Source organism: Staurois parvus, unplaced genomic scaffold (genome assembly GCF_062004578.1).
Source record: "Staurois parvus isolate SC_StPar_1 unplaced genomic scaffold, SC_StPar_1.0 ptg000087l, whole genome shotgun sequence".
Taxonomy (NCBI): Eukaryota; Metazoa; Chordata; class Amphibia; order Anura; family Ranidae; genus Staurois; species Staurois parvus.
In genome coordinates this window covers 1,232,249-1,245,553 of record NW_028317883.1, presented here as the reverse complement: position 1 = coordinate 1,245,553, position 13,305 = coordinate 1,232,249, and the positions used below count along the sequence as shown (strand labels likewise).

The 13,305-nt window shown below is 42.4% G+C and overlaps 1 protein-coding gene across 2 annotated transcripts in view; it reads right to left on the bottom strand.

The window, feature by feature from the left end:
- Positions 1-13,305, bottom strand: part of SIK3 (SIK family kinase 3) — a 229,702-nt gene that overhangs the window by 17,177 nt on the left and 199,220 nt on the right. For both annotated transcript variants that reach the window (XM_089670146.1, XM_089670147.1), the window contains exons 19-22: positions 11,692-11,801; positions 11,281-11,602; positions 8,435-9,219; positions 520-686 (exon numbers count right to left, since the gene is read on the bottom strand). In XM_089670146.1, coding sequence (XP_089526272.1) covers positions 520-686; positions 8,435-9,219; positions 11,281-11,602; positions 11,692-11,801 — 1,384 coding nt within the window. The remainder of the gene's footprint in view (positions 1-519; positions 687-8,434; positions 9,220-11,280; positions 11,603-11,691; positions 11,802-13,305) is intronic.

Here is a 13,305-nt window from a genome sequence, read left to right as displayed (position 1 = left end):
GCCAGAGCTCATTTGGCTGTACTTCTCCTGTGGATCACAGGAGTGCAGTTCATTCTGCACTCCTGTGACCTGCTTTCAGCTGAGAGTGGGCTGAAGTCTGCTGTTGGCTGATGTCACTTAGCCAGTCCAGGCTGGGGAAAGAACCCTTCGCAGCCCAGTGCTCCAGTAAGCGCTGGGGAAAGGAAGGGGGGGAGAAGAGAGACAGAGACTGGCAGACCCAGAGACCTGGCCCTCTACTTAGTGTGGAGGGAGAGAACTGAGCGATCAGCAGTGTCTGATCGCTCAGTTCTCACCCTTAGAACCAGCGGGGGACCAATGCTGCCTCCACCTAGGTAAGTATAATTTAAATTAAAAAAAAAAAAAAAAAAAAATCCTAAACCTCTCTTTTGAGAATAATGATACAAAAAAGTTAATATTTACAAATTGCTCCACATTACACAAAATCCCTTCGTTTATAAACTGCTCCTTCAGGAAAATATCTGTATACAGCCCCTCACATTATAATCATGAAATACATACATAGGCATCATCACTAGTTTGGATGGTGTGGTGCCGTTGCAACATCCTGGAACGAGCATGCTCACTAACTGACGACCTGGGAGAGTAAGGGACACCATTATGGTCTGGAACGTCCATGGCATGAGGAGGAGAAACTTTGTCCATGCAGTTCACCGTAGCACCTGGTTCTTAAATAGAAAAAAAAAGAAACTGATTAGTACATGTAGTTGCTGGATTGTAGTCATGAAGCCCTAAACATACACATTGTTTGGCCAACGTGATTGCAGAGGTGACACATTCCCCATAAGGCTTTACCTTTTATATCCTAAAAGTAGGACACCAGTGGAGTGTGGCAAGCAGGAATTGTAGCACAAACTGAGGTTTCTTACAGTCAAAAGGCTCAAACCACTGTAACCAACATACGTGTGGAGGTAAGTAGATTTTCCATCAGTTTGTGAAGAGGACTACCAACACTTAAATTTGCACCAAAAATACTGATATTTGAAAACTGAGCAGGTAAGCTTCAACACTACCAGAAAGTGCTGGAGCTTTGGCCATCTGGCATTTGGGTATGATGACAGAGGTCTCCTAAGTTTTCCCCTGACAACAGAACACCTACCCTAGAAGAGGTGGATGTGTTCTGTATTTAATGGAAGGAGAAATCAGAACGGGCTGATGACACTGCTTGGTAAACACTTAAGCAGAGGCAGCGCTGTCAGCTTACTACAGGCAGTTCAGAGCTCACTGGATTTCTGGTGCGTCCTTTTTCCTTTATGTGCAGCGTTTTTAGAAAGACAAAAACACAGTACAGGTGTAGCTCGGTTTATGAACGCCTTGGTTTACGAATGTACCTCGGTTTACAAATGAAAATCCATTGAAAATAATGCCTCGGTTTACGGATTTTTTTTCGCAATACGAAGCGTATGTCGGTGCCAATTTTTAAATGCAATTGACGGCTTTTTTTTCTTCACTATAGCTCACAGAATTAGCCGTCACTTTCCCTGGAGCTAAAGGAAACTTTGTTTATCTTGGGAAACAAACTAAAAGGAAACATGGTTTCTTTTAACTTGTGGACATAAATTAAAAGGAAACTTTCTTTCTTTTAGCTGGGGGGAAAGTGACAGCTGATTCTCTGAGCTATAGTGAAGAAAATAAAAACTGGTAATTACATTTAAAAACCGGCACTGACCTATAGTGACAGTGATTTTTTTTTTAATTTCTTTCTGACCTCCAGAACGGATTAATTGGTTTTCAATGCATTCCTATTGGTTTACGAATTTTTCGCAATACGAAACATCCCGGAGAACGCATTAAATTCATAAACCGAAGTACAGCTGTATATATAATTCAGATAAATACAAAGTATTCTCTCTCTGATATACTTCTTGAGGTCCCCTTCAACAAGGGCAATTATTGTTATGTTCAGTTTTAACTTTGGTCACACCAATAAAGCCTGTCCATACCGCATATGCTCACAGTCTCTGACCATCTCTTGTAGCATGCCCATAGTCTAAATATCTCACATTACATGTCTGCAATATATCGGATAGTTTTCTGAAACATTACATTCATTGATTGTGTGTGGCCTCTTGGCGATGTTATGGACTGCACTTTAACACCGCCTTTAAGTTTGTTGACCACTACTACTTTAATCTATTCCTTCCAGAAAACGCATATATGCAGCAGCAAAAGTGGGTCCATCTACAGTGGATATAAAAAGTCTACACACCCCTGTTAAAATGTCAGGTTTCTGTGATGTAAAAAAAATTAGACAAAGATAAATCATTTCAGAACTTTTTCTACCTTTAATGTGACCTATAAACTGTACAACTCAATTGAAAGATAAACTGAAATATTTGGGGGGGAGTAAACATAAAAAACTAAAATAACGTGGTTGCATAAGTGTGCACACCCTCTTATAACTGGGGATGTAGCTGTGTTCAGAATTAAGCAATCACATTCAAAATCGTATTAAGCAGGACTCAGTACACACCTGCCTTTATTTAAAGTGCCTCTGATTAACCCCAAATAAAAAGTTTAGCTGTTCTAGTAGGTCTTTCCTGACATTTTCGTAGTCGCATCCTACAGCAAAAGCAATGGCCCGCAGAGAGCTTCCAAAGCATCAGAGGGATCTTATTGTTAAAAAGTATCAGTCAGGAGAACGGTACAAAAGAATTTCCAAGGAATTAGATATACCATGGAACACAGTGAAGACAGTTATCATCAAGTGGAGAAAATATGGTGCAACAGTGACATTACCAAGAACTGGACGTCCCTCCAAATTAGATATAAAGACGAGAAGAAAACTGGTCTGGGAGGCTGCCAAGAGGCCTGCAGCAACATTAAAGGAGCTGCAGGAATATCTGGCAAGTACTGGCTGTGTGGTACATATGACAACAATCTCCCGTATTCTTCCTGTGTCTGGGTTATGGGGTAGAGTGGAAAGACGAAAGCCTTTTCTTACAAAGAAAAACATCCAAGCCTGGCTAAATTTTGCAAAAACACATCTGAAGTCTCCCAAAAGCATGTGGGAAAATGTGTTCTGGTCTGATGAAGCCAAGGTTGAACTTTTAGGCCATAATTTTAAAAGATATGTTTGGCGCAAAAACAACACTGCACATCACCAAAAAAACACCATACCCACAGTGAAGCATGGTGGTGGCAGCATCATGCATTGGTGCTGTTTTTCTTCAGCTGGAACTGGGGCCTTAGTCAAGGTAGAGGGAATTATGAACAGTTCCAAATGCCAGTCAAAATTGGCACAAAACTTTCAAGCTTCTGCTAGAAAGCTGAACATGAAGAGGAACTTCATCTTTCAGCATGACAATGACCCAAAGCATACATCCAAATCAACAAAGGAATGGCTTCACCAGAAGAAGATTAAAGTTTTGGAATGGCCCAGCCAGAGCCCAGACCTGAATCCGACCAAAAATCTGTGGGGTGATCTGAAGAGGGCTGTGCACAGGAGATGCCCTCGCAATCTGACAGATTTGGAATGTTTTTGCAAGGAAGAGTGGGCAAATATTGCCAAGTAAAGATGTGCCATGCTGATAGACTCATACCCAAAAGACTGAATGTTGGAATAAAATCAGAAGCTGCTTCAACAAAGTATTAGCTTAAGGGTGTGCACACTTATGCAACCGTATTATTTTAGTTTATTTTTACTTCCCTCCACCTAAAAGATTTCAGTTTGTTGTTCAACTGAGTTGTACAGTTTATAGGTCACATTAAAGGTGGAAAAAGTTCAGAAATTATTTATCTTTGTCTCATTTTTTTACATCACAGAAGCCTGACATTTTAACAGGGGTGTGTAGACTTTTTATATCCACTGTATGTCCTCATTTGTCTTTTTTCTATAATTCATTTTTAAGGTCTGTTGTAGCACATTTGCATATATTTTCCATGAAAATGCAAAGGAAAAACAGACACACCTCATTTTTTCAAACTGCACAGCACAGCATAGTTCTGCGTTGCCTCATTGAATGACATTGCTTCCTATGACATCTGTTTTTTTGCTTTATGACACACGTGTTGAAATGTGAAGGTGTGAACAGTGCCTTAATGCCTGGCTGCCACACATATGAGTTCATGGGGCTGTGCTGTTGTGTGCGGAGAGCACTCACGCTACACTGACTAGCTGTCACTGACAGCTCCCAGTCACCGCTTATGATCACGAGCTGGTAGGATGGCTCCTGATCATGTGATCAGGTTGACAGCCAATCACAATGGTAATAGGATTAGGAATTCCACCTCCCAACATTAATAATAGTAAAGGGCTGCTGGAAGGTGTCGGCAAAGGGTTAAAGGATAAGAAACAAGTAGCATGTAAAACTGCATTACATTATAACTGCATTATTACATGTCACATTGGGAAATATGACACTTTATCACAATATAGTGGTCAGTAGACATTTTATTTTACAGCCTTTGAGAAATAACCATGAAACTGTAATCAGCCAAACAATAAAAAGGAGACCTATTTCTTTGGCCTGAAGAATGATGATGCAACCTATATATTACATTACAAGTATAATGAAGCTCTTAAGTAAAGACTCAGTATTTTGAACTACTTAGAGGAATCTCCTGCCCGTAGTACAAATCCTTCTCTACCCTGTATTTCAGGATTCTAATATAAAATGTAACGGAGTCTTAAAGTGGTTGTAAAATCTGGGGAAAAACAAATCCGGTTCCCTGCAAGTCAATCCTTCCAGTGATACGCCGTCACCATTGACAGGGCTTCCAACTTCACAGGCTCTGGCCTTTTAAATGGTCGAGCAGCGATGACAACACTCCCATGCGTTCGAGAGACATTTGCGGAACAATGTTTTGAAAGGATGGATCTCGGAGTACGCCATCCCTTCAGAGCGCAGTGAGCATGCGCCAGTGAGGTCACTGGCTGCAGAAATAGTTAATATTCCATGTAGGTAATCTTTACTAAAAAATAAATAAACAACAGGTAGGTACATGCCCATTGCAAAGTACATACTCAACCCATTCCTGATATCTGTAAGAGTGCCAGGATAATACAATTCCAGCATGTTCACATAGGAGCTGCATCATGATCAGTGGCCTCCTAATTACCAAATTAAGAAGACACAGATCTGAAGAAGTGACGGAGAAAATGGTAATGACAGTGATGGAACATTAAAAGAGAATTATGGCTTTTAAAAAAACAAACAATAGAATAACCTAGATGGATGCAGCTTTGATCCAATGTTGCATCTGTTCCTCATCAGCTCTGTAGTGAGAACTGAGCGATTAGAGACCGCTGCTTGCTCAGTTCTGGTAATGACAGTGATGGAAGATTGAAAGAGAAGTATGGCTTTTAAGAAAAAAAAAAAAATACACTAACCTAGGTGGATGTTGCATCTGTCCCCCGTCAGCTCTGTAGTGAGAACTGAGTGATTAGACACTGCTGCTTGCTCAGTTCTCCCCCTCTGCTCTGAGCAGAAAGCCAGGAATGTCAGCCTCAAGCTCTCTGCTGGGCAGTGGAGGGGGCAGGAGGGGCTGGTTCAGGCTCTCGGCGGATTACTAGGAGGTTGAGCCAGGTGATGGTCCAGGGTTCTGGGTGGATCCCCACCATATGGTTGGGATCTTTTCAGAGCCTGGACTGGCTCTGTGACGTCAGCCAACAGTGGGTTTCAGCCTGCTGTTGGTTGAAAACAGATCACGGGAGTGCAGAAAGAACTGCACTCCTGTAATCCATAGAAGTAGAGCCAAAAAAGGTTTGGCTTTACTTCTTCTTTAATCTGTCTAACCCTAGAAAGACAAGTCTGCTTTAACTTGCAAGTATTTTACGTATTATAGGATGAGTAAAGTTTGCATTTAGCTGGGCCTGATCAAAAAAGTTTACATACCCTGGAATGTTTGGCCTTGGTTCAGACACACAAGGTGACACACACAGGTTAAAATGGCAATTAAAGGTTAATTTCCCCATCTGTGGCTTTTTAAATTGCAGTTAGTGTCTGTGTATAAACAGTCAATGAGTTTGTTAGCTCTCATGTAGATGCACTGAGCAGGCTACATACTGAGCCATGGGGAGCAGAAAAAAACTGTCATAAGACCTGCGTAACAAGGTAAGGGAACTTTATAAAGATAGAAAAGGATATAAAAAAAAGATATCCTAAAGCCTTGAATGTGACAGTCAGTATTGTTCAATCACTTATTAAGAAGTGGAAAATTCAGGTATCTCTTGATACCAAGCCAAGGTACGGTAGGTCAAGAAAGATTGCAGCCACAACTGCCAGAGTAACTGCTTGGGATACAAAGAAAAACCCACAGGTAGCCTCAGGAGAAATACAGGCGGCTCTCGAAAACAACTGTGTGGTTGTTTCAAGGAGCACAATGTGACAACACTTGAACAAAATGAAAAAAAAAAAACGAGCTGCATGGTCAAGTTGCCAGAAATAAGCCTTTACTGCTCCAATGCCACACAAAAGCCCAGTTATAATATCCCTGACAACACCTTCACATGCCTCACAGCTTCAGGTACACTGCAATCTGGTGTGAAGAGACCAAAATAGAGCTAAATGGTCACAAACATAAGCACTGTGTTTAGAGAGGGGTCACCAAGGCCTATAGCAAGAAGAATACCATCCCCACTGTGAAGCATGGTGGTGGCTCACTGATGTTTTGGGGGTGTGACAGCTCTAAAGGCAAGGGGAATCTTGTGAAAATTGATGGCAAGATGAATGCATGTTACCAAAAAAATACTTGCAGACAACTTGCATTATTCTGCACAAAAGCTGCACATGGGATGCTCTTGGACTTTCTAGCACAACAATGGTCCTCTTATTCTAGCACAGACATGGTCCTCTTATTCCCATCAGGAATCCCACCCTGAAAATGCTGTACAGTTATCAGTGATGTTCAGGGCTGATGAAGCTGCAGGAATCCTACAGCACTAAAACAAAAGATGAAAGAAGTGTGAAAAGTAGGGTTGGACCAATACCATTATCAGTGCCGACACGAAGCATTTGCACGAGTATCGGTACTTGTACAAAGGCACTGATACTAAATACAGATACCTCCAAAGTCTGGTTCTTTCAGCCGTCAACAGGATTTAACCGCTGACAGCTGAAATGTAAACAAAAGAATGCTGTCAATTATCTGTTGTAAGGGAGCGAGGCTGCCGTGTCCTTAACAACCGCTGACTCATCCCTCTCCCTCATCCTGCAAACAACAAGCCCTATCACAACTGTCAAACACTGTCACTCACCCACTCAGAATCCCTCCCACAAAAGCTACCTTCTCCAGCTCGGTCATCCACCACTGCTAACTAAATCTGGCAGGCTTGTCATTCCCTTCTCCATCTGTCACAGCTGCCCGCTGTCTCCCACATACTCCACCCAACCCCTTATGTTTCTTCAGCTCTCCAGTCCTGACAGCCCATCAAGTCACTGTAACCGCAGTGGGGGTAATTATGTATGAGCTGTGCATTCCTTTCGTCAAGGATCTTTCCCGGTAATATATCAGGACACCATAAGTTCCTTTGGCTCTATACAAACATATTTCCCATGTGTGTGACAAGTTGGCTAATAAAACTGTCAAAGGGAAAGAAAAACCTGAGCTATGCAGCGCTCTTAAGGGATGCAGACTCACTGTCAGCTGGTGAATGCCCGGTCACTAATTTTAATATGTTACCATTTGTGATCACTACTTTCTTTGAGGTCTTTCCCTTGGTTTTTTCCATATGGCATTAGGATTCCAGCCTTGTCCACCCATCCCATCCCTCAAACACTCATTCCAACTACCATACCCCAATCCCCCCCCCACCTTTTCCCAACCATAGCCAGATTTACCCACCCCTTACCCACAGCTTCTTTTCCACTTACCTTTCCAAGGCAATAGGTATCGGTAACTGGCATTGGCGAGTACCATAAAAAAAGGATTGGTACTCATACATGGTGCTTAAAAAAAAAAATTAAAAAATGGTATCGGTGCATGCCTACTGAAAAGTATTTTATTTTTAAAAATGGTAATGGTTTACTTTTTAGGTCTTGTTCACATGGGGAGTACTATAATGTACACCTGTGCAAAGACTGTATTTACCTGCACAGGTGTTCAATGCATCCCCGTACAGGCAGGCCCATCAATGTCAATTGGGACACAGCGCCTGATATCTGTGAGGGTGCATGGGCCCAAATGCAGACAGTGTGAGTTCGGGGACAATCGCACCAATGTTAAATTGCAAGTAGTGGCCGTGTCCGTGAAGCTGCTCTGACCCAATTGAGACTGCCTGAACAGGGATGCACAGAACACCTGCGCATTCCCACGCATGTAAACACAGCCTTCGCACAGGCGGACACTATAGTACGTCCCGTATGTATGACACCTAATAACTGTAGTGAATTAAACATCATCCAATCAGGATTTACATCTACTATAAAATAACCAGTTAGCAGGCAGTTGGTGCTATTTATCCCTTTCCAATTACCTCTACTGGTCATCTTGGTCCCACTGTACGAATTCTGTGGCTGATACTGTTGCGTCCCCAATTCATGCTCTCTAAGCGCCAGTGTCCCTAGAAGAGTTTCTGAATCCCCATGCCCAGTCTCTTGATGGGGTTTGCTTAATCCTCTGACAGTCTCCCCTTCACCCATCCTATGTCCTTCTCCAGTACAGTCCTCCTCCATGCTCTCTGAATGTAGTATAGATGGGTGGAATCGGGGCGGTGGAGGAGTAGGCGTTGCTTGATGCATACATTCTTGTGCTCGGATCTGAAGAAGATTGTGATAAGTTTCAGGGGGACTCTGGAAGGAAAGGTTGCCTGTGTCTCCTTGACTCAGGTGCTGGTTGAACAGTTCATTCAACTCCTGTTGTTGTTGCTGGTGTTGTTTAATAAGCTGCATAAAATCAGCAGGAGGCAGGCGTGCATCTGCATGGCCAGTCAGAGAGTGCCGTGGGGACAACAGACCCTGAAGCATGTGCGGAAGTTGCTGGTGGTGCCTTGTATACGTGCTAGGTGTGGGTGAGAGCAAGGCCTGCTGCAGAGCAGATGCAGTGTAGTTCTGTTGGGGGGTTTGTGGGAATGAAGGGTACTGTTCTAGTTGAGGAACTTTCAAGGCCTGATGATAACCAGTGCTACCAGATGGGGTGTACCCCCCGCTTCCTTGTGTAGTGTAGCTTGTGGGGGGAGCCCGTTGCTGATCAGAAAACACATGAGGGTGCAGGTGAGTCTGGTCATAATTTGTTGAAGGAGAGTAACGACCCACATTCAGACTAAAAAAGAAGAACAAATAATTATGGCTATACCAGTTCTGCATAATATCATTAATTATATTAACTATTTTTGCTCTACTTCCTTTGATGTGCTTGTTGCTCTTAACAGATGTTAATGCATGCAAAGCTGAAGAATTATTTTACTATACCCCAAAGAATACACATTTTAACAACATTTGCCTCAACATAACATATTGCGTAATATATGCTAAATGTTTTTTCATGTTGACCATAAAAAAAATTTAAAAAAAAGAACACTTCAGACACTGTTCTTTTTACTAGTTTTAAAAGGGATCTGAGCAACTGCCATTTTTGCTTTGCTGAATTCGAACAGACACACACTGGGGCTGCCTTCAGTGAGTTTGGGCTTCTGGCATGTTGCTGGGCCGTTAGGGACAATAGATTTGCACCAAGGCATACCTGCTCCAAATAAAATAAAAATATATATATATTTATCCCCCCGCCCCAATTATTCTCCCAAGCTGGAAGCTCAGATAGTTTAGAGACAGAATTTGGCATAGATGCAGTAGTGTGGCTTTACATGTATTTAAAATGTATACAAATAAAATTTAGGATTTTTGGCTTACCTTTAAAACAGTTTTCTTGGAGTACATCACAGGACACAGAGGAGTTAATAGTCATTACTGCATGAACTACAGAAATAAACAAGGCAGGAATCCCACCCAGGCATAACCCCTCCCAGCTTAGCTAAAGCAGGCCATAGACGGAGCGAATTTCTTTCCTGCAAACATTGGTTGCAGTCAGTGTGGATGGGGGAATCCAATCTGTTCTCCTGGCGGGGAAAGCCATCCCTTGCTGGGAGAGCACAGTGATTATTGCTAGCGGCTGTTATAATCGCATGTAAAATCCAGCCGGCTGGTTGTACCCAGGTTGATGGATCGATCAACTTGAATTCATTCAGCCTGCCAATACATGATTTCAACCGTATTTGGCTGGCTTAAGTGTTGATTTTTTTTTAAGCAAACAACGAGGGACACAAGCCAGAAGGCAGGGATCTCTGTGTCCTGTGATGTACTCTAAAAAAAGATTTTACAGGTAAACCAAAAATCTTAGTTTCTTCGCCAGGAAAGCAGGTACCTTGCACTTGATCTCATAGGCCTAAGAAATAAACTGATGAATCAACCTGGAAATAGCAGATTTAGAATCAATCTGACCCTTATGAGGTCCTTCAGGGAGAACAGGACCTGGGCTTCAATGGCCACGCTGTCAAAGCCAGAGACTGCAAAGCAGGATCGAAAATGTGGAAGCAGTCCAGCCATTCTGGAAGAGTCCACAGCTCGGTTGCTAAGTGGTCTACAATGATTGCATACTATGTTTTTCTTGGCTAGGCCAGGATGATCAGCATCACCAAAACATCCTCCAGCTTTATCCTGGGTAACAGGTGAGGAAGAAGATGAAGTGGAAGAAAGGCATAAATCAGAGAAAACTGATCCAAAAGAGTCACCAGTGCACCCACTGCAATAGCCAAAATATCTCTGGTGCAGGACACAAACTTGTCCATTTGTTGAATCGGAAAGCTGGGATCTTCATTTGGTGCCCCCACCGAAAACATATCTTCAAACACCACCAAGAGAAGGGCCCACTCCCAAAACCATTTCTGTTACAGTGTGGTCAGTCACTGGGGACCTTTAGTCTGATTCCCTTACAGTGAAACTCCATCTGGGTACTTCTGAAAGTACTGTATATCAGACCATGCTGGATTTTATTACTTCATGTGACTGTCTCCCATGTTTCAACTTCTTTTATGGAACTTTACACTACTTGGGCGATCCTTTTTGAGTCTTATACATACACACAAATATGTAAAAACCACACCATTAAAATACACTAAACTACACTATACAGTCAATAAATTAAATAAGTATCAGGTAACGATTTTCAAGCAAACCTAAAAGATAGAAAACAAAGCCATGTTTTCTCTTTTTGCAAACATCTGAGTTCTGATTTAATCAGCCAGAGAACCAAGAAAATATAATTCAAATACTACAGGCAGCAGTTTTTTCTTCTGCCATAAATCCACCCTCCTCTGTCCACGGTTACCTGTGCACCTCAGCACTGTCAGCACTCAGCTGCTTAGATAATGGTCTGTGGGTGTAGCTGCTCAAAGAAGCCATAATCGAGGCTCGCTGCATCTGCATGTGGTTGGCACAAGGATTCACTGGCATAGCCCGCGAAGCTCCAGTCATGTCTGATGGCTCTTGCACCTGGATGGTGACTTGTTGTGCAGATTGCTGCTGGTTCTGCTGCTGCTGAATGCCCATGCGAGGCAGTGTAATGCTAGGTGGAGGGGAGCCACTGCTAGAGGGCTGGTAAAGACCACTATGAGAAGGCATCCCCTGATACTGAGTGGAAGGTTGGGCTCCTGGAGGGGGGGGAAAGAAACAAACCATTAATGACTTAGAACCAACCACTGAATATATCATTTCATGCTAATCACATAAGAAAAGATACCATGTGTCTGGAGCATGGCACTGGAGGATGGCGGAGGACTGTTGTCTGGCTGTCTGTAGAGGTGGTTGCTGGCTGGATTTGGAGGAGGGCTTGAAGGCTGAATTCGCAGTCTGAAAGAAAAGAGAATATCAAATACTAAAACACAAAAAGCCTCTCTTAAGTATTAGTAGAACAGACTGAGCTGTATACAGGTGTGTTCCAGTGAACATTCAATTTGGACTCAGTTACATTTACTGTAAGTTGTGTACGAGTAATCTAGCTTGTGCAGCTCTCAGGACTCAGTACATACAGGGTATGTACCGGACAATGCATACTGTCAATAAAAGCTGCAGTAATAAAATATAGCCATCCGATTCTGACACCTTTCACCCATTTCCAGTGGTGGGTGCATTTCCCATAATATTAAAGTGAACCTACAGGCTTTAAAACCGAATTCCAGGTATACCAGTTCCTACCTTTGGCCAATGTAAGTATGCAAATGCCAGATCTCTGGGATACCCAGGGAAGCTGAGATCACTGTAGTAGGCACTTCTACTACAGTAATTGCCACTAGCATCTGGTTCCTGTGCTGAGCAGCTGCACTGCTGCTTACTAAACACAGGAGGTTGCTCGCACAGCATGGGAGACATTCAGGACACTTTCCTTTTTCTCAATGATTGCAAAGTGTTCTTTAATTGAATGAGGTGAACCTCATCCAATCATAGAATGCTTTGAAATAATTGAGAACATGCAAAGTGTTTCTTGAATGGCAGCTGTGCCAAGCAAAGGGCCTTCTTTATTCACAATGCAGCAAGGCAGCTCCTGGCATGGAACCTCAGAGCTACTGGAGATCACTGTAGTAAGGGTGCCCACTACAGTGATATCTAGCTTGGGCAGGGATCCTATATGTATGACACAGCTTGGACCAATGTAATGTACATAAAAACTGCCATGCCTAAAATTCATCTGTAAGCATTTCTCATTTACATATATGAGAAAATAACTGCCTTAATGTGGCTCATCTTAGCAATTTAATGCCGCTAATTCATCAATATACAATATACCTATGATGCCAATTACAGGCCTTTCTTATCTTTTTAAGTGGGAGAACTTGCACAATTGGTGGCTGACTAAATACTTTTTTGCCCCACTGTATGAACAGGTTTTTAAAATTAGGATTTGTGGTTTACCTGTAAAATCCTTTTGTTGCAGTACATCACAGGACACAAGGTCTCTTTATATTTTTAACTACTTGGGTTATGCTGCCACCTACATGTGAATTCACATTGGCCAAAAAAAGAGGCTTCTCCACCCAGGCAATGAGGAACCATACCAACAGGGGAAGTCACTGTGTCCTGTGATGTACTTCAAGAAACAAATTTTACAGGCAAACCAAAAAAGCCTAAACTTATAATCGTACCTTACAGCATACAGAATTTCTTTAAATTCCTGACTATTTGAGACCTTCTAAATTATTGAACAGTAGGTATGGGCAAAACAGCAACAAGCCCAAACCACCCCCAGAACCACCTTCTGTCCAAAACTTGTGTTCAATTACAAGATCATCTTCTTGGTAAAACTTTGTTGATGTGTGAACAAAGTACAAGGTATCAGCCTTACAATTTTGAAGTTTCA